Source organism: Mus caroli, unplaced genomic scaffold, assembly GCF_978045245.1.
Source record: "Mus caroli unplaced genomic scaffold, Mus_caroli_1 scaffold_16, whole genome shotgun sequence".
NCBI classification, from domain to species: Eukaryota; Metazoa; Chordata; class Mammalia; order Rodentia; family Muridae; genus Mus; species Mus caroli.
In genome coordinates, this window is record NW_028227271.1 from 73433571 (window position 1) to 73456070 (window position 22500).

At 45.4% G+C, this 22500-nt stretch overlaps 1 protein-coding gene across 3 annotated transcripts in view; it reads right to left on the reverse strand.

The window, feature by feature from the left end:
* Positions 1–519: 519 nt before the first annotated feature.
* The window catches only part of Ctnnd2 (catenin delta 2), an 810770-nt gene continuing 788789 nt past the window's right edge, over positions 520–22500 (reverse strand). For all 3 annotated transcript variants that reach the window (XM_021182851.3, XM_021182850.3, XM_029469859.2), the window contains 4 exons: positions 18181–18307; positions 14124–14255; positions 8918–8991; positions 520–2062 (listed from right to left, as the gene is read on the reverse strand). In XM_021182851.3, coding sequence (XP_021038510.1) covers positions 1802–2062; positions 8918–8991; positions 14124–14255; positions 18181–18307 — 594 coding nt within the window. In that variant the 3' untranslated portion in view covers positions 520–1801. The remainder of the gene's footprint in view (positions 2063–8917; positions 8992–14123; positions 14256–18180; positions 18308–22500) is intronic.

Genomic DNA, 22500 nt, shown 5'->3' on the forward strand with positions numbered 1-22500 from the left:
TATGTGGATCACTGTTAACTGTGAGAAAAACCACTGTTTGCAGACTGAATAAAACCATTGCTCTTAGCTGAATTAGACTATGTAGAGAAAGGGATGGGGCAAGTTTTAAAGGAAGATGGCAGCCAATTTCTTTTGTTATTTATTTTTTTTATTTTTTTCCAAGAACAGTTAACATTTGCCAGGCACCTGTTGGCCTCAGTCACTTGCATCTAAAGAGCAAAGCTAATTTACCCAACAGCCCACGTTCTCTGAAATGGTTAGCCTTATTTCTTAGCTCTGTTAACCACTAGTCTAATGTTAGCTTCGAGTTCAGTTTTAATCATCTAGCCCATAATTGTCTACTGCTCCCTGCCACATAAACAAAAGAACAGTTTGAAAGGGAATAAGGTGAGCAGTTTACATCTTCTATTGATACTTCAAGTAATTGGCCCCAAAGGGAAACTACCGAGTTGACCATGGTTTAGCATGTTCTGAGGGCATAAAATATGGAAGGGATTGACCTGTAGAAAAGAGTTGGCGTCCAAGAATGTGTGATCGCGTGAAAAATCCTACTTTATCTCAGCTGGCCTAATATCCTGAGCCACTAGATGGTGAGAAGAGCGGATAGATACGTTACGAGAGGGACAGACGGATGCACACGGATGCTAGGAAAACGAAGGCTGGCACACACGATGGACAGCGGATGAAACTGCTTCTATCCAGATACAACCCCACACAGGTCAGCTTTGCACATACACCGACACACCCACACGCACCCACACACGCACAGACACACGTGCAAGAATGTGTATTTTGTAAGACTGGTCCATGGAAATAGACATTCTTAGCAAGGATGGATGACAGATCAATTGTAATTTATTTTCTTTTAACACTGTATTATCATAAAGAAAACTGGTATAAATGAAAAAAATCTATTTCAAATATCTACATCTAGAATTTTAGGCAGTGAAAAAGCATTTTGTTGACGAGGGGTGTGGAATGACTTGTTAGCTTGGGAGAGACTGCTGGATGCCGCGTTTAGTTGCCACAAACAAATCACATATCAGAACGAACAATACTGCTAAATATTCCTTTTTTTTCCTGTTTTTTTTTTTCCTTTTTTGTTAAAACATACTGGGAGAAAGAAGAAAAAAAGAAAAAGAAAATTGGAAACCCATACATCTTTCAAAAGTTTGAAATTGAAGCAATATTTAGAACCATTGATGAGGAAACACAGTGGCATTGGTGTAATATACACAATGCACTCTTCGTCTTTAATCTGTAATGTACATCGAATACTTTACAACAATGCATTAACAAAAGGCAAGAGACGTCTTGCTGTACAGAGGAACCCCGATGCAACTTGAAGCCTAGAGTCACACGGATGAAGAGAGTAAACAAAGCGTGAGAAGCCGTCCCCCACAGTGTGTAAACTATTCTGTCTTGTGCTTAGCGATAACCACGCCCACCACCCTGACTGTCTCCTCTCTCCTACCTTCAGCCTCACCGGACTATAAAGCACTTTCAAAACGCTATAGTTCAAACTAGAAAGGTGTTGAATGCAGTCACAATTAGGATTGCGTTTAGCTTCCTATCGATTTCCCAGTTAACTCTCGATTCATTTTAGCTTTCTAAAATAGCTCTGAGTATTTCTTCCTGGTTATCACAGCCTTCCTACGGAACAGGCTTTAACAAACTAAATTTGCAGGGAAAGAAAAAAAAAAAGAAAAGAAAAGAAAAAAAAAAAAGAAAAAGAAACAGAATGTCCTGTGGTGTATGCATGCACATGCACTGTCCCCGGAGTGCCTCGTGTCCTGGCTCCTTACACCCAGGAGTCGGGCGAGGCCGGGTAGTGGCTCGTTTCATAGTTCAGTTCACTGTAAGGACGGGCAGCAGAGTAGAAGTCGACATAGTTGCCAGTGGACTTGAGGCCCAGGTGCATGGTGTACTCGCTGGCTGGAGGGCGGTGGTGGACCTGGTCCTCAAAGAAGGACTCATCATAATTTCGTGTGGAATTCTGAAAGGGCTGGTAGGTCTCGTAGTCTTTCCTGCTGGGCTCCTGAGGGACAGGCTGTGTGGAAACCTGGGAGAGAGAAAGCATCACATGGTGCGTTAGTCACTCTTATCACGCCGCAGAGAAAGGGGTGGAGCCTGCCTCGGGCTCTCCGCACACACTACCACTGGCTGTGTTCTTGACTTTTTTTTTTTTTTTTTTAATTTCATATCTTTGGGCACAGTTTGGTAATTTGGTACTGGTATTCGATGTGTTGAATACCAGTTCAACCTCTTTGACCATGTCTGTTTTTGTTCTGGAATCTTCAACCCCCTTCTTATAGTTCTTTATAAAGTACACAAACTCACCATGAATGTCACACTGTGGTACTACGGATGCAGGTGGTCATTTCCACTGTCTCATGGGGGTCCTTACCAGCATCCTTTCTCTCTCCTCCTCTTCCTTTCAACCCTTCCCATCTCTGCTGACCACTAGTCTACTTTCTTCTTCTGTGAAAGCAACTTGGGTTTTAGCAGCCGTGCATAAGAACAGAACTTTTGGTCTTTCTGATGGTCTGGCCAGGAGAGATGGGGTGTGTGAAAAATTCAATAAGTGGTCCAGGGGCCTAGGGAGATCACCAGGGGGTAGAGCCCTTGCCATGGAATTGAAGGCCAGAGTCTGAATCCTCAGCACACAGAGAGCTGGACAGTGGTGGTGCACACCTTTAATCTCAGCACCTGGGAGGCAGAGGCAGGTGGATTTCTGAGTTCGAGGCTGGCCTGGTCTACAGAGTGAGTTCCAGGACAGCCAGGGCTATACAGAGAAACCCTGTCTCGAAAAACCAAAAAAAAAAAAAAAAAAAAAAAAAAAGGTGTGGTGGCCGTCTCTGACCCCAACAGTGGGGAGGCAGAGACAAGGGATCTGTAGGGCAAGCTGGTTGCACAGGATTGGTGGTTCCAGGTGTTATACTCAAACTTATGGCCCTGTAAAAGTCCACGGTGATTTCTGTCTGCATGAATCTGCCTACTTTTGGAGCCTCCCAGGAGAGGAACCACACAGTAGGTATGTCTAGCTGCTCTCTCTCAGTAACTTTCCATCTCTTCTGCATGCTGTATTTTTTTTCAGATTTATTCTGGAGAACAAATAATATTACTCTAAATGGACATATCACATTTTGTTTGTCCATTTGGCTTTGGTGAATGACTTGATGCACCTCTGTCTATTTCCTTTGTTTCCTTTTTTTGGGGGGGGGAGGGGTTATGTACCTTGGATACAACAGCAACTCTATGTTTAGCCTTTTGAGGAGCCCCCAACTGTCTGGACTAGCAGCTGTGACATCTTACGAGGCAAGCTGAGGAGTAAACTCAATAATAAATAAAGGATAATAAATATAAATAAATAAATAGATAATAAATAAGAATAAATAAATAGAATAAAGGGCATTTATTTGATCTTCTATGTTTTTTGGTGGAAACGTACAAGGTCTAGTGGCTGCCTATCTCCTGCTTATAATACATTCCTGCCTGTGATTATATAAGGAACTGAGGCTTCCCTGTGATTGACTCACTCCATCGTTCCTACCCAAGTGACCAGGACCTCAGACAGATGCACACTTCATATTCTACTCCCTGGAAGACCAAAAGTTTCCTAAGATTTGGTGCAATTCAAATTAAACAATGCTGCAGGAACAATGGCTTGCATCATAAAACCACACACCAGAGAAGCTGGGGCAGAAGAATGTAAAGTTTGAGGCCCTGGGGGTTCTAGGCCAACCTCAGCAACACAGTGAGACTCTTTCTCAAAGTTAAAGCTTAAAAAGGCCGAGGTGCAGTTCGTTGGAGGGCTGCACGAGGCCTTGGATTTACTCCTCAGTGCTTCAGGGGGAATCTGAAGCTGTTCAGTACAAGGTGGTGTCTGCTGTACTTTCTCATGCCCCAGCCTAACTCAATACTCTTTGTACTTAGCCTCTGTGGGTTACTGTCTGGTGCAGGGTCTAGAAACATTCAAGGGTCCCAAGAGCCTGTGAGAAGTCAGGAATTGTTCCTTCTGCCTAGCTTTAAAGAGAGATGAACAGCATTTGGGGGCAGATACTGACTGTATTAGCTCCCACCCCAACCTACCCCAGTCTGTTTCTGTTTTCACTGATTCTAAAATTCCTTGTCAGGAACCTGACCCTTCACTGTGGAGAGATGTTTATAAGGTGTGGGATGCGGGGGACCCCGTAGCCAGTGTCCATAGAGTTGTATAAACTTCTATAACTCGTAATAGCCATGATGTCTGCCATGGATTACAAAACACTCTGGGATAGACACAGTTTGATTATTTTTCAGCAGATTCAGTAATTCCCTATTAATTTTGCTAAGGTTCAGCATGGTAAGCTCCTTAAGAAATGGGTTTAGTTAATAGGTAGTGATTAGTAATTAGCAGAGTGTGTGTAAATGAACACCTCTCTCTAATGGCCTGCATATAAGTCTTCTTTTGAGTTACCTAAATTCCTTCTTTTGTATATAATTGATTTATACCAGCAATCGATCAGATCTCCACAGAAGCGGTGAACTTCATCGCAGCCACCTCCCATGATGCCTGCACTTTTAGTGGGTGGCAAATGAACGAGAGAGTTCAGTCTACCGGTGAAAGTCTGAATGCTCACAGAGCATTAGCCTCTGCTAGCCTGAGATCCTGAGCCTGAGAGGAATTCTGGAAGTAGCTTGCAACATCCAGGTCTAGTGGGCTACAAGCTTGGCGTGCTTGGGAAGAGGCACCCTTTCCATCCCAGAAATAGCTATGCCCTCTGCATGACTGCTGCTGTCCAAGCTCGGAGCTCACAAAGGCCTAGTCAGAAGGCTTAGAAACATGTAGAGGGCACTTTATAGAACTCCTTGCCTATATTTCAGTAGGCATCACCTTAAGTACTGAAGAAACTGTGTTTTTTTTTTTTAAATTCCTCAAAGGGTCACAGAAGTGTGCATATGTGCATGCCACATCGAGGCTGATGTGATATCTGTTCCTTCTATCTGTCTACTTACTCATCTGTCTGTCCATCTGATTCCTGCTTTGTAGGTGAGGGAACTGAAACTCTAAGCAGCTAATCAACCTCTCTAAGGTATCATGGGGAGTGGAACTGTGGGGTTAGGACCTGAACAATTCCTGTGTTAGCTTAGTCCCACGAGAGCCACTCTGGTCAAACCCTGAAGGGCGGACCTCACTGGTGGCTTGACTCTGGGCTTCCATGATAAGAAATGACATCTTCTTAGGAGAAGAGGTGTGGCTCCTCTGTGCTTGTCTTGGTGGCCGGGGTAGAGTGCTCGAGCCAGAGATTTCCTAAAGGGAAGTGACCACGAAGGATGTCCTAGGAGAAGGTACTCAGGTGTATGCTCTCCTCCAAAGCACCTTCTGATTGCAGGTTTGTGAACTCCTTTCATTTTCCATTCCCTTTTACTTCCCCACTCTTCCTCTCTTTTTTCTTTTCTTTTCCTTTCCTTATTTCCTTGCTCCCTCCCTCCCTCTCTTCCCTTCCCCCATAATGTGGGGGTTCTGAGGCAGTGGGATCTATAAGTGATGAGGTCTGTGCTGGGCACTTGAGCTCAGCTTATAGACAGCTCCAACACTTGGGATGGCTAAGCAGGAGGATCACTGTGAGCCCCGAGACAGCCTGGGCTTCCGGAGATTGACCGCCTCTCTCTAACAAAACGAACAATAAGGTAAAAAGCACAGGAGCCTCATGGGAGACAAGTGGGTTAAGGGGAGGCACCACCTTAGGACATGCTGATTTAGAGCATGCCGACTGAGCTCACTGTCATAAGAAGGGGTTTGGTAAGGGGAGGCCACCAGTGCCTGGTTGTTTGTGTAGTAACCATTTCCCCTTTCTGCTTCTCAGCCACTCTGTGGAGTCAGGGCAGTTTTACAAGAGAATGAACAGATGGGGGGTGGGGCTATCTTGTATTTTCAGCTTCTCCCAAGGAAGAGCACCCAGCCTCAGTCGTTTTGTTTCAGTACCGGAAAGAAAAAGATCAAAAGGATGAGCAAGCTGGATTTATTCTGAACACAGGATAAATGGCTGCTAACAACAGGATCTCCAGAGTTTTCCATTCAGGGAAAACGGAAGATTCAGAGCATGTATGACGTGGGTCAAGTCGTACGGTCTTCCATTTATTCTATCTCTTGGGTCTCAATGTGGTGGGAAAAATTCCATATCTATTGAATCGGAAAGCCTGGTTTGGGGGCCCACAAAGTTATGGATTCCTAGCACTAGGGGGTGGGGGTGGGGTTGAAGGTGAACCCTGTCTCTAGATTATCATTTCCTCCTCTCTGGTGACAATTATTCTTGTCTTCCTGCCTGAGTTTGGGACTCAGGACACCAATAAAAGAAATTAAAGTCATGGTTGAAGTATAATTCTTTGTACTGGTCATCAGACATGAACCCCTTTTGCTCAGAGTTTATGAACAAAAACTTCCACTGCTCAGAGAGGTACATACAGTTAGACATATTTGCATTCAAAACCATGGGGTTGATGAGTAGGTAGCTCACTAGGACTTCCAGGGAGTGTTCCAATAATGCATGTGACCTGTCACCCCAGGGCTAAAGCCAAGGATCAGCCACCTTACACTGTTGGTTGTGTCCCATTTCTGTGGAGTCACAGGAAGAGTGGCTCAGGACTGTTGCCCTAGGCCACCATGCTAGCACATAGGTCGACTCATGCACACTTCTCTGCACTGACGTCCCCTGCCTTGTCCTGGAGACCCGGCCTCCTCAGGTCGGCTGCTGCCCACCGCTTCACTGTGACTGCTTGCTTAGAGGCAGGTCAGGTTCTCATTTGATAGCCCTGTCTGGCTTAGAATTCACCATGCAGCCTAGGCTGGCTTTGAACTAAGGGCAGTGGCATCCTGAGTGCTGGGTTCCTAGCTCTGAGGAACCACACCGGGCCCAGGTCAAGTGTCTGCTCCCTGGTACTTTGCAAAGCTTCGTTCTAATTCTCATAAAATCTCAGAATATACTTTAAAAATATGCTTTTGAGAACATCATGGACTGTTCTATAAATGTAGGGATCTTTGGAGCTACTGTAGTCACTCCATGATGTGCCAACCGTGCTGGGGCTACAGCAGAGTGTGCTTTTAGTGCCGAGCACGGCAGGATTGCACAGATAGGAAGGCGGCTGTGGAGTGTGCTGCTTCTGCTGCGAGCGTCTCTCTACCTGCTCAACTTAAGGCTAATCCTGTATTCTTGGCTGAAAATAATCAAGAAATTCCTCTCATCCCTACAGACCTCTTTGAAAGTCAGAAATCTTTCTTCCCTGTAGCTACAAAATTTCATGATATTTGCTAAATGGAAAAGAGTTGACTTCCATCAAGTTGATATCTCTAAGACACTTTGTCCTTTTCTTTATAAATAGGCATGTTTCATGGTAAGAAAATAGTTGAGGCTGCCCTGCTGATTTTCTGTCTACTGCTTAGGGCACAGTTTATTTATTCACTGGCTTCTTTTTTTTCATTAGGCAGAGCCCAAAATGAGAGGGGGCAGTTAGCTGTTAGCAATATGCCAGGCAGACACTTGGGCCACTGCATTCATGGGGTTACAACAATACCAGATGGCTTCCAGAGTGGGTGTGCATAAACCGGAAAACAGGAGAGTAGAGGCTAACTCCTCTGCTAAGGATCACATTTCCTGCTGGTGGTTGATCAGACATGAAAACCAATTTAAGTTCAAGGACAGTCTAGTGTTCTCCTACCTCTCCTTAGACATGAGACTGCACAGGGCATGTCCACCTTCTAGAGGGGGTGCTGGTATTATTCCAAAGCCCCCCCCCCCACACATACACACACACAAACACACACACTCACACACACATATACACATCATGCTTTCCTACTCTTGGGCGTTGCAATCAGGCACATGGTTTTTGGTTATTCTGAGTAACTTTTCTGAAGTGTGGCAAGCCTGTAAGGCACCCACAGAAGCTTGCCTTGGTGAGGATTATTAGCAGAAAACAGTCACAAAGAGCCAAACTTATTCTGATGCCCACCACAGGAGCGGGGGTAACATATGACCATTTATCAAGGATACCCAGCCCCTGCCTCTGTCTTATAGTTCTATACAACTAGTCAAAATGTCCAAGTAAAGGAAACAGGGACTCAGACTACTTAGTTGTTTATAGTGGTGTTTCTGTTATTGGTAAATGTCATGTGTAATGATATTTACCAATAACAGACTTTTGTGTTAATTACAGCCGACTGGGTAATAAAGCTACTCAATCCCTGATCATTCAACAGACAATTCTTCCTTAGTTATTGGCCTCTCACAGTGGTCCATTTGGGGCTTACTTGCTTTCAGTTCCCTCCGATATTTTATTTCTCATCAGTATCGGGGGATACTGGAGGCTGGGTAGCTTTATCAAGGAAAGAGGACTATTGCACAGTTCTGCACATTGAAGGACATGATGTCAGCACTGGCTCACCCTGGTGATGACTTCATGGTAGAGGGCACAGGCTGGCTATCTTACATGCATGCATTCATGAGAGAGAGAGAGAGAGAGAGAGAGAGAGAGAGAGAGAGAGAGAGAGAGAGAGAGAGAGAGAGAGAGAGAGAGCACCTGGAGCTAGGACTGTCCCCAGGAGAGAGGGCTGGCCTCGTGAGAAAGCTAACTCTGGGCCTCACAGGAACTACTTATAGTTATTCTCAAAGTCAGTGCTGCCAAAAACCTTCCACAGGCCCCACTTCTTAAAGGTCTTTCTTCCTAAGCGCTGCCACACTGCAGGTCACATGTCCCACACACGAATCCCTGGGGTATAACCACATCCAAACCACAACAGCACCAAATGGTGACACCTACTTTCAACTGCCAGGCGGGAGGGTGACCATGAAACCGTGGGTTGTTCTGAAGCAGGGGGCTATTTAAAGCCTTCCACCACCCCAGAAACAAGAATACAAACATGATGCTTGCACCTCACCTGGTTCTGTTTGATGTCTTCAGCGGGCGCACCGTATGAATTCCTGTACAAAGTTGAAACTCCAGTGTTTTGAGCTAAAAGGAAAAGGAAAACAAAATTGTTAGCAGTAAGGGCCAGATTCTGAGAAGAGAATGATGGGTACTGATGCAGGTTCTTGGCTAGATACAGCTTGGTTTGTCACAGTGTATCCCAAGTGGAAGGACCTCTTTGTCCCTGAATCCCCTTCTCCATATTCAGAAAGAAGAGAAGCCATGCTAGGAACCCCCCTAGCCTGTCAGCTCCCTCTAATAATGTTTGCACTGCAGACAGGGTCAGGGCAGGCGTGGCTAACAGATGGTCATCTTTCAAGTTTTATTGTCTTCTTTCCTGGTAAAAACCAAAGGATAATAAAAGTTTGTCATCCGCACTGGAGCATGCAGGAGCCTGAATCAGCAGCTCAGCTTTGAGCTGGAGAATGACAAGGAAGTAATTTCTAATTTGAGTGCACACACATGCTTGGTCATCTTTCTGACAGTTCATTCTGGAAGGCCCAAGGGCCACGCAGACAGCACCATTTCAACATCCCGTGCACACCTGGTAGTGGACGGAATGGGAGGCTTCAGAAACCAGTTAGGTACAGAGACTGAAGTCCACACTCCATCTTCTCATGGGCCTGGCATCTAGGTGAGAGGAGGGAAGATATCGTGCTTCTAGAAGAGGTACCCATCTCATCAATTGGTACTTTGCAGGTTCATGCCATAGGCCCAGATGGAGGGTACTATTCCCCTGACATACACTAAGAGGTCATGGTTGAGAAAGATCTGGAAAACACTACCTGTCCAGGGCCAATAGGACACAAAAATATTTGAGAATATCCCTGGCTTCCAAGACCTGAGAATAATGAAATTCACAAACTACCAACTCTTGTAGGATCAGTCACACCTGATCAGGACAGCCTAATCAAGGGTTAACTTCACATCGCCCATTAGGCTACCAGTATTGCCTAAAGGCATGTGGTAATCGAAACCTTGGAAGATACTGCTTAGAGAGTGAGGGTGAGAACACATCCTCGGATGTCTCTGCCTCCCGTATGTGTTGCACAGACGTGGAAGTGTGGCTATGTGTGTTCCCCGCTCACAAATGATACACATAGAGGACAGAGCAGAACATCAGATGTTGTCCACCTTACTGCCTTGCCACTGAAGTGTCATCTCACCATTTTGGCTAGAATGGCTGGCTACAAAGCACTCCCAAGATGGCTGTTTCTTCCCCTCCCAATGCTGAAGCTACAGACACAGGCAGCCATGCCCTACATGAGCATCTGAGAATCACACTCAGGCTCGCATGCTTGTGAAACACATTTCTATTCATGGGGAGATTTCCCCAGACCCTCATTTCCAGTTTTATACCACTCTGCTAGCTCTCTGACTACATACACGTTTCACCCATCTATCTAACAATGGAAACAATCTCTCTCCTGGATCATCAAATCTTACTCATGGTCCCAACATCCTGTCTGTCCTGTCTTCTCTGTTCACCAATCTCCCACAGCTGTGTTATGGATTGGATTATGTCACTCTCTCTGCTTGGTAATAGTCAAGTATTCAAACTCCACATGATCTACCCCCACCTCACTTTCTGCCATTTTTCCTCACCCACGCTCTCCTGTTATGGAGCCTTAGCCACCCTGCTTCTCTTTGCTCCATGCAGCTAGACAAGGTTGTGTTCATTTAGGGAGATCATACCTGCAAATCTCCCTTTATCCCTGATTCTCTGATTTGGTTGGTGGTGTTATCAGCCGAGATGACTCCCTCTGCACATGGCATGCAGAGTTAACCCTTTCTACCCTGTTTCCTGTCTCTTCTGTATCAGTATCTGTTTAGTGCCTCATTGAACTCAGCATCATGTGATGTGACCTTGTCAGAGAATTTGTTCACTGCTGGCCTTGTTTACTGCTGGCCTTTGTATATTAGAGCAGACATCCCATAAAATCAGAAAAAAATGTGTCTTGTATCCTCTGTTTGTGTGTCTCTGGGATACTGCCTGGTCTCCATGGATCTTCATAGGGCAAGAGATATAATTATGGAATGGTTGGGTTAAGGCATGAACCATAGAAATTTATCTAACTGCCCAGCAAAAACACGCTGATAAAAATGTCCCTGCAAGGTCAAGGCGAAAGGCTGGTCTTTCCTATTTGAAATAATGCATTTTAGGGGGCATGTGTGTGGAACATGTGTACTATTATAACCTTAGCGTCTTTCCATGTTGGATTGTTGGATTTTAAGTAGAAGATGTTTCTGTTGGAAGTTCTGCCCTCAGTTTGTTGGCTCACTTGCCTTTGTAGAGGAGACTCTGGTTGAGACTGAACAACATTCACAGGCATATGAAGTAGATGGCCTCAAGTACAGAGAAGTGCCTTTCTTTTGTGTGTGTGTGTGTCATTCCCTAAACATGCAATTTCTAAGAGAAACGAATAGACTGGCTTTAAAAGGCATACAGACATTGACAAAATCAGCAGGCATCACCTGATGAAAAGGGGAAGTTCTTATGGAAAGACAGAGTCCCCAGATATCCTTCAAAGTCAGGCTGTGCAATCAGGGATTAGGCGGCACACAAGAGATCCCCAGGCCACCAGAGAAATAGCTGCCAGCATCCTGCATGCTTGAGCACACAGCTGATCCTGGGACTCTGAAGGCCCCTCGGTAGCAGAGGGGAGATGGTATTCTCAGAAACATGAACCAAGCTAGAAAAGGGATGCAGAAGAGGAAAAACAGGGTGACTGGGCTGAAAACCCAGGCATACCTGGACATTGAAGATCCAAATGTGGGATGACAGCACAGGCAAGGAACTGTGCCCATCACTGGCTTTCCTACATTCCAATGTTGCCTTTGAGGGCAGAGATGCTATGACTCAGTTCACACCAGTGACAGAAGGAGGGGATCACTATCTTCAGGCTCATTACCTAGTCCTCCACTTCCGGCCTGGCCGGAAGCACCTTCATCACACCCACTTTGCCTTGCCTCCATCATTACTGACACATTCACCTCTGCCCTCGATACCCTGCCATGGAACTGACCCCTGCCATCTAGCAGCCTTGCTAACACCTTTGCCTCCAGGACTTGGCATGGAAGTACCCCACTACTATCATGGCCACAAGGTCATCAGCACTACCGGGTCCCACAACAACCTCTAGCACCATCACCACCACCACCATCCTCTCTTCCATGACTCTCACTTCCATCCTCACATCACCTCCACCATCTTTCTGTCACCTCCGAGCTTCTTGTTGCTCCCACCACCCTTGCTGCTGCCATTGATAGCAACCAGCTTTTATATAAACACCCGTTGACTTGGAAAGTACTTCCTTATATAAACAAGATCAGTAAAAGAGCGCGAATTTCTTCTCGGTTGTCTCCCCGACTGATGGACTTGTTCTGAATTGAGTCCTCAGGTAAGTCAAAGCTAAGTTGTTCGAGCCTCTAAGTAGGTTTAAAGAATTCTATACATCTCAATAGCAGAGTTGTCAAGATTGTGGCCATTTTCTAGGTAGGAGGGACACTAGGCATATGACATGCTTTGTGTTTTATTTTTACTATGTGTGTACATAAACTTTTGCATCACTAGAAGCATTTCAATATGAACATATTACTCTTAAAAGCCTTTGGGATGACTCTAGTGGGTCAGAGAGTTAAGAGCAACCCCAAACTTAAATGATGGCAATATAGTCAATCTTACAATTATTCTCATAACTATAATATCAATCTGTCATCCAAGAGTTCCAGTGCTGTGGCTACCTGGGGCAATAATAATTATAAACAAGACTGGTCAGATGAATTTGCTGTCACTACTAATTCAGGCTAATCAGTATGCATTAGATTTTCTGCTGGCACCTCTTTGCTCGGGACTCAGAGTCTCAACTTTCTTGGCCCATGCTCAGTGATTCTAGAGTGATGTTTATGGGGCAGGGGGAGAGCTGCAGTGGTGGACTGAATTCATTTCTCTCACTCAAGGGGCATTTCAGGACCAAGGGTGATATGTGCCTCTGTTGGGTCTGCACGTGGAGGCAGAATGTAGACCTGGGGGTGCCGTTGAGACTCGTCTGTTTAGCTCGAGCTTCCGTATGCAGCTGTGCAGGGTTAACACAGAACACACTGCTGCTGGGGTAAATACATTTGTTATTGCAAAAATTTATCTTATCTGTCCTGGGTTTGGAGACGTTTAATAAATCATCCAATTTGTCTACCCTGCTTTCCAGCAGGTCTGGGCATAAATAGCATCAGCGACCCATGCCCCATGCTTTTGAGGATACTGGGATGAGAGTGTCTCTGTGACTCTTTATGGCTATGCCCTTTGCACCCCAGTTTCATCAATGATATGAGCACCTGATCTTCTCTTAAAGGCTATTATTCATGGCCTATCTTCAGGAAGGACCCATCTTTATATCCACAAGACAAAAATTGTGTTTCGAGTCCTCTATTAAGGTCACGTTTTTTGTTTTTGTTTTGTTTTGTTTTGTTTTGTTTTGTTTTGTTTTTTTTTGAGACAGGGATTCTCTGTATAGCCCTGGTTGTCCTGGAACTCACTTTATAGACCAGGCTGGCCAGGAACTCAGAAATCCATCTGACTCTGCCTCCCAAGTGCTGGGATTAAAGGCATGCGCCACCACACCCAGCTGAATAAGGTCACGTATTAAGGGGAGTCTAGTTTTATCTCCTATAGGAGCATCCTATGTCTTGGTTCCCACGTCCTATCTCTTACCCACATACTTAAGAGAAGCAGGGGTGATGCAGACCCAAAGACAGTTGTAAATGCCCAAGAGAAACTATATGAAGGAGATAGGAGTTAAGGCAACACCTATTAAAAGCCAGGGTAAGGAAGGCATTCTGGGAGGGGATCTAGCAGGCACAAATGTATCAGCTTTAGCCTCCCCAGAGTTCTAGTGGATGGGATGGAAAGACGATGGTCCTGACTGAGATAGGGATGAAGGTAAAAGCTCATCCATTCTCTGGAAGCTTCCTGGGCACTGCTGGGTAAGGCACTGGCATCATGGCAAGAAAAGAAATGATCTCAATAGGAGTCCTGTAGAGGGCCCTTGCCTCCTTCCTCCAGTTCTCGGAACTATCAAAATCTCAAGTGTTCTGACAGTCCTCCAGGCTACAGGGTGCAGCTTTCTGTTTGAAGCCCTGGCCTCAGTGTTGGCCCTGGTCACATACACGACTGTGCTCACCTGTCATGGTGTCTTTTCTGGAGGTGTGTTCTCCTTTAGTTCCATGGTAAGTGGCGTTGTTGCCAGCGGACTCGTAGTCTGTCTTCCTTTCTTTGAGGCTGATCATTTCCCGAGGTGAAGCTGGGGCACTTGCTACATAAACACACGAGAGAGGTTACTTTTCTGCATCTCATTTCATGGCATGCATGGCTTTTCACATAAACAGTTAACTTCACGAATACACACGGTCCAACACATGGCACTATGGGTCCCTGGATCGCTTAGATTTTCTTTACTTTTTCGGGCAGTTGTTCTTACATTCTCCCTCAGTCCTCGGCAGCTGCTGCTTTGTCCTAAGTAGGACAGTTTGACTTGGAGGCAGGCAACTAAGAATTAGCCTCCCGCCCCTGGGATCATCTTTCTTGGGGAGAGATGGCAGAGACTTGATCTTCTTCTGTAGCTGTACACAAAAGCTTTAAGAATGAAACCGGTCTTTCAAGTCCATTCTCCTGCCTCTCCCTCTCCCCTTCACGTTCTCTTTTAATTAGATATGCTTCAAAGGAACCGTGATTGTCTGAGCATCCCTAATTTGTAAACCCTGAGCACAAACACTTTGAAGTCTGGAACTTTCTGAGCACTGACATGACAACCGAGGTGGAAAATCCGACATATCCTACCTCGTAACACAGGCTGCACTCAGAGCCCTCAAAACAACTTAGACTTTTTGTGTGTGTGTTTAGGCTTGTGTTCTCTGCTCAAGATGACTCCGTGTTATGTATGAAATTATTTCAAGCTAAAAATATATATTTTTAAAATGAGTAATCTGAAACATTTCTGGTTCCATTCCTTTGAATAAAGGACATAAGACCATGTTGACACTGGAAACTCCCCGATGAAAAGAAACACAATGTGATGTCCACACAGAGCTGCTGAGCAGCTGCCTCAGTTAAGACTGGAGCAGCTCCTTCCGTGTGAGGGATCTGTGAGGCTGAGCCCAGGTAGCCTGGGGCACGTATGAAGAAAGTTGTTTTTCCTGACAGGGCATTTTGGCTTCACCTCTTGGGGTGACTTATCAATAATGTCTCACACACCTGCTTGTTGATTGCTGGTCACAATGATCTATCTCAGCCTCTGCCATGTTGCTATTTCTAGAAGAGATGGATTGTAATTATAGAAAGGACTCCCTGGAGAATTTCATGCTGTTGCTGTTTGTTTCTTTCTTTGTTTCTATTTCTTTGTTTCTTTCTTTGTTTCTTTTTTTTTCTTTTTTTGTTAATTGGCACCAGAAACATGGAAACCACAGTTAACTGGGTGGCTTGGTAGCAATCAACAGTGAGCTGGTGTAGAGATGTGGGAAGAGAGAGACAATGGTGAGGTGCCACAGGGGTGCTCGCCAAGTCTGTTCCTACCTTGATGCGGACATCATACAGTCTGAGGACCTCAGCCGGGTGGTTTTAACCTTCCATTTTCTCTGACTTCCTGTACCCCAGGGCTATACTCCATTATCTTGTTTTATCCAAGTATCTGGTGAGCTTTGAGGGACTCTCCTCCAAATCCTGAACTCTTTTTTTTTTTTTGAATTGTCCATTGAAAGGCCTTGAAACCCACTCTTGGCAAGCATACCTGCTGGTGAATACGTTGTTTGGTTTTTTTTTTTTTCCTTAAACTGGTTTTTAACATAAAGCCCTCCTTGCTAGCCTCTAAGCCACTTTCCCAGCCCTGCCTCAACTTGTCTTTCAGAGCATCATTTGCATCCTGTGCAGGGTGGCTCAGCTGCAGCACACAGGGCTTGCTCCTATCCTGGATGTACCGTTTTCACCACGTGAGTCACTGGATTCTGTGTATGATGTAGTAAAGCCTGCGTGTACATCTCTGTGCCTGACACTGCAGGAGGCAGAGGCGTGATCTGGGCTATGTTCGCTAAACTAGGGGAATCCCCAATGATGCAGGGGAACAGACAGGTGAATACCTCAGAATCAGCTGGGGAAGTACTCAGGAGTCCCATCCAAGGGCAGGAGAGTGAACAGGGGTGCTGTTGTGCTGTCCGGAAAGAACCTCACTGTGTCTCAAACTGACCAAAATGAAAGCAGGGCGCACCGCTCAGCTCTTGCAGTGCTTAGAGGTTTCTAACTCTGACTTTCCCTCAGAAATCACTCCCCAAATTCATTAAATACAGATGCCCGATCCTCACACGGTACAGGTTGGGTCAAAGCACCCAATGGATCCATGAGCATCGGGATAGGATAACCTGCAGTGTTATCTCTCGTGGGGACACTTGAAATCTCAGTGATCTGACCCAGGGGTACAGTTCCCTGCTACACAGGGCCTCTGGCTCTTTAAGAAGGAATCAGAGGTGGATGCAGGTGAAAGACAGGGAGTTGTTATCCATTTCAGGCTGGAGAAACACCACCTGTGCTGAGAGTACTCTGCATCTTATGTGTCTGGATGTATCCTGAGCTTAAAGGAGATGATGCCCCAGCTCGGCAGTGTCCAGTCCACGCCTGCCTACACTTGTCTCCTCAGCTGCTGGGGTCTCAATTTCATCACCATCTACCCTCTCTCTCTTCTGCTTAACCTTTCCCTCCCTTCTGGTAAAGTCCTTCTTCTGTCCTTGTTCCTATGGTCCTGGGTATCCTTGCATAGAACCTGGCCATTTAGGAGTCAGTGCCATCAATCAAGAAGGAACAGTATTCTGAGGCCTTTGACCAAAGCTTTTAAAATGAGAGCCTAATACTGCACAGATGGCGGTGTTTATTAAGCTACATGAAGTGTGTAATTATCTCCTGAGACCCTGCACATGGTGATGCTTTGAGTCTCCAGTAAATCAGGATTAAGCTCCAGGAAAGATCAAATCATGCGAACAAATGTTTATTAGGTGTCTGGATGTGCCTGGCCTAGGAAATACCAAGGCAGAACACTTGTTGAGTGGATCCTCATGCCGGCCCTTGCCTGCCTACTCCAGAGATGGCTTTTCCATATCCCAACACCTTCCCACTTCCTCTCTCACTTCATCTCCCTGACACTGATTGGCTGACTGTAGCTCTTGATTAGAGTTAACCAGCCACCCTCCTTCTGTGTCCCAGGTGCTCTTTAAGCCTTCAGAACGGTAGAGTTAGAAGCATCAGTGCCCACCTGTGTGTGTCCATATTACAGAGAGTTCCCGACTCTCATCTACAGTTGCATCAAATGTCCTAAGGACTACCTTGAACTCAAATCTTCATGGAGCTTGGAGAGGGTAACTGATCTCTCTGAAACGTTCTCTCTTTGTTTCTGCTTTCCCTCCACCCTGTGACCAACTGTGAGAACGGTGTAGAAGATTAAGGGCAGTCATCCTCTGGGGCACAAAAGCCACCTTGCAGGGCAGATTTTCTATCCAACCTTTCAAGGTGGTGTTTCAAAGAAGAGGATTTCCTCAGTGGGGGTTGCGGGGCAGGGAAGGGAAGAGAAGGATGTCACAATAAGAGATACAGGGGATCTGATACAAGTAGGGACAGCTGGTTACTTAGTCTTCATCATTCCCCGGTTAAAAACCATAATCACCAGACAGGGAGAGATGAGCTTACGACCCAATACTTTGAAGAAAGAACCGTAGGACACTTACATTAATAAATAACAGACACCTTTACCTTTTGTATTTCCACCTAGTCTTTGGGATTATTCAAAATGACTGGAAAATCATAGAAAGTATTTAGAAAGACGTGAGATCAAAGTTAAGTACTGGGCATTTGGCAGAATGAGAGAAAAATTATGAATTAAAGCTGGCTACGATACAAATTTATTGGCGATTCTTAGGTTGTAATCAGCAGATTGGGTATGGGATAGTTAGAGATGCTCACAGAACTCTGGTGTGTGAACTCTTGCCTGCCTCCTTTATACAATCCTTCCTCACTGAGTAAACGACACATTCCACAGACAGGAAGCAAGCACAGACTGGGTCTCAGTCTGCCTACTCAACAGAGCTGCCACCACAACAAAGCATACTACAAACCAGACAGCTCTTCTCAGTGTGGTGCCCAGATGAGGGGCTGGGAGGGAGTCCCTTGGCTCAGGAGGAAGCCAAGGCTGGGCTGCCTCTTACCTGAGCGGTTGTTGGGAGACACACGCACGGGAGAGATGGAGGGTGTGCGGGAGGAGGAGTAGGGCCTTTGTCGATCCCTCTCGATGGTTGAAGATGAGGCTACAAAGTGATATTGTGACCATCCATCCTGCAAAAGACAGCACACTCCTATTAAGCAGGGAAGACACAGGCGATGGCTCACCTCCTGACTCGGTGGAGTTCCAAGCATTTGAATTTGCAAAACATTTCTGCAGGTGTCAGAAGAGATTACTGGGCTCCGCACATCACCAGGGCTTAACCCAGAGGAATGGGAATTGAAGACACACCTCTTCCTCCTCCAGACAGCCTGGCTGGGAAGGTGGGTGGTTTTTGTCTGCTTTTCCCCCCAAATATTAAATAAATGGTTTCCGTGCCAACTTGCTCTGCCCATACGTGTTATTCAAGACAGAGACGCTTCTCAGAATGTCACTTGACTCAAAACATCATCTGCCTTTGCCAACCTGGCTTCCGCTTAGTCTGCTTGCTCTCTCCACTTGCTAGCGATCCTTTCTCAAATGTTGGCTTCTTCTCAGGATGGGTCTGTGAGCAACAGAGACCCAGGGTAGTATCCTGCCCCCTTTCTCATTTATCCCATTTATATAATTTCCAACCCCTCTCTGGTTTACAGAAGCCCAACTCCCTGCCTCAGGACCCCAAAGGCTCTGATAAAACACTGGATGACACATTTCCTGAAGATGCTGGGAATTCCACTTTAATCAGAGCATCTCAACATGTTTTCCAGCACATGTTCCCTAGGCTTCCAATATCCAGTCAGTGTTTGAAATGCATATATTCTATTTTATAACAGATCCTACACAAATGCACTACAAGTCATGCTGTGAATTTACAGAGACTAAAGAAGGCAATGAAAACAGCCGAGGAAACAGAGCTCCTGTTGACATGTCACAGACTCTCATTCCAGTCTTTCTCTTGCAATATCAAATGTATTTGTATCAAAGTATAGTCCCTCGGAGTGCTGGCCTAGCAAGACAATGCAGTGGGCACCTACCCTGCTCCCAATTCCCTTTCAATTTTTTCTAAAGTCTAAATATTATCTTTAAAAAACTGAAAGAATTTTCATTTTTTAAAGACAACAGTTCAACTTTAAAAGAATCTGATGCATTGTAAGGAATCATTGCAAATATTAATAGATGAAATTTAAGAACAAAACCTATACTCCTTTTAATCTTTATCTCTTTGTTTATCTGATTTGGTAACTCCTGTTCTTACTCATACGATAGTGCCAGGCCTAGAAGTAGACTTTGTTGAAAGTGGCTGCTAACACGACCTGGGCTAGTGACTGTGTGGCAAGGGTCTCTTCATGGTTCCAGGAGTTGGACTCCATGTCATGGAGAAAGAAGACAGTGAGGCCACTCAAAGTTAAAATAGGAAGCAAGTTAAAGATGTCACTATTAAAATGTGGGGATCTTCTATTGGAGAAGAGCAGGCAGAGGGGAGCACAGAGCACTGGTATGGCTGGCTGCTCTTAAGAGATGGTATGGAGGACACTCACATCCTCTGTGTGTCCATGGGAGTGACCCAACATACAACACAAAGGAGCTAGTGACATGGGGGATAAAGGACCATCGCAGGATGATATAGGACTGGTAGGATTCAGTGAACCACAGTGTTGCTGACAACAGGCTGAGGAGAGGCGAGCTGAGCTGTCGAGCTAAGATGGGTAAGTGGGGAGATTTGGGGCTAGGATGGTGAGAGCCTTCTCTCTTCCTTTTGCATGTCTTCTCTATGGAAATGAGAAATGAGGTCATCTGTTGCAAGCAAGGAGCATAGATTAGATAATAGGAGAAGAAACAGGAGGGGAGTCAAGAAAGAAGTGTGTGTGTTTTTGTGTGTGTGTGTTGGAGGAGGGGCTCAGTTCCAGAGATAAATGGGAAGGAAACAAGGGCTCGTGGAGAGATGGCTCAGTGGGTAAATTGCTTGCCACACAAAGCAAGCTTGAAGAATGGAGGTCAGATTCCCAGCATCTATGGAAATACCGAGTAGATGTGGTGATTCACATGCAATCCCAGTGCCCCAGAAATGAAATTAAGTCCCCAGAGCATTGTGGCAGCCTGAGTGGCTAAATTAGCGAGCTCTGGATTGAGGTGGCAAAGGGGAACCTGGTCTCAATCTATACAAAATGGAGACTGGATATCAACCTCAGGCTCCACAGGTTCGCACACAAGTAAAAGTGCACACATGCATAACACACACACACATTTGCACAGGCAAGCACCACACAAACAATAACCCTGGATGAGAGGTGACCTTTTCTTCCCTCTCATTCAGTGAAGCAGGAATGGTGGAATGGCCAAACTGGAGAACTCTGATACAGCTTCATCCGGGAAAGCCTGGATGGGGCATGAAGATTTCTATTCTGATGGCACACACTCACATTCTTACAAATGCCATGGCATGGTGTAGCATTGGATGCTGGAGACCAGGATGCAGCTGGACCGTGGTGTAGCTCAATCACAGCTCATTACAGACAGCTATGCTGTAATTAGTTCCTGGAAAGCTAAGCCCCACTGCTCTTACTGTTTGGACTCTTGATCATTCAATTCCTTGTATTCTAAATCAGCTCAGAAAACCAAGAGGTATTGTTGAGTGGAATGCTATTGCTAACTGAATATGCTTCTGCTCCCACTAGTCATGCACCTTTTTGTAATCTAGCTAGCAATAAACTATCATTCATTTACTTCTTGATGCCACTTATAAAAGGCTCAAAACTGGTTTATACACATAAACAGCTTTCTTTTATCATTTGTCTCTTTGCTCGCTTCCCCCCCCCCCCCCCCGTTTAAATTTTAACTCATTCTTGGCTGTGTCTCTTCTCTTCTCTTCTCTTCTCTTCTCTTCTCTTCTCTTCTCTTCTCTTCTCTTCAATCCTAAGATACTTTTGTACCATCCACATGGCTTGTTGACATAAGATAAAGCTCAGGGAAGAAAAATGGGAGACTGAGAAGTAGCCACAGTAAGTAGGGAAGAACTGCTAATCCTCATGGTTGGTGATAAGGAACTTTTAAAATGTCCATGACTCTGCCAGCTGGAGCAGTGACCCAGAAGATGTGCCCTTCAGCTTGAGACCCAGCTAAGCTGTCAAAAATGTGAAATGGTATCTGGCACCTCAAATCGGTTTTTATTTTTATCACATTAAACTTAAAACTGGAGGCTGTTAAATCACTCCAAGTAGACAGAGATGGAAATACAAAGAAGTACAAAGTCATTGTGCTTCAACTTGCCACCAAGAATCACTTGACCTTTTTCACGTCCCCGCCTACTGTCTTCTCACCAGTTCTGGGTTATGTGACAACATTTCTTGTATATTTCTTTAGGAAGCTTATCATCCTCTGAAGCTGTAGTTTTCTACAGTGACATTTTCAGGGGTTCCAAGGCAGGGGAACTAGGGCAGAGCTCAGCTTAATGGTCTTAGGTCTTTACCACCAATCTAGTGCTTAGTTACTCTAGCTGGCTCCTGTCGTGATGTCCCTGAACTTAACACACACACACACACACACACACACACACACACACACAGATATGTACACACAGACCTACATACACAGACTGCCTTCACACACATAGAGATGCACACAGAGACATATAGACACACACAGACACATATGCACACACAGACATAAAGATGCTGATGCAGACACACACAGACAGACACACATGCACACACCCAGAATACACACCCAGTTATACAGACATACACATGTACACACATAGACATATATACATAGAACTGTACACAAAGACATATACATGCATACACACATACAGGTACACACAGACAACTTGTACACACACAGAATACACACAAGACATACATACATGCATGCATGCACACACATACACCCATGTACATACACACATGCATGCACACATACACACACATACAAATACACACACACACATACACACACACATACACACACACACACACACACACACACACACACACACAGACACTCATGCACACTCATCATGCGATGTATGCATGCATGCCCAAAAGTACAACTGTGGAGGAGAGAGGTCAGTGTTGAGTTTCTTCCTCCATCGCTCTCCACCTTATTTTTGAGTCAGGGTCTCTAGCTGATCATGGACTTCACTTCTTGCATAGGCTGGATGGGCAGCAAGCCCCAAGACCTGCCTGTCTCTCTCTCCCAGCACTGAGATATAGGTGTGTACACTGCACACCAGGCTTTGCTTTTTACGTGGGTGATGATGGTCTGAACTCATGTGTGCATGCTTGTACTACAAGTCCTTTAACCACTGAGCCGTTCCCTCAACCCCTTC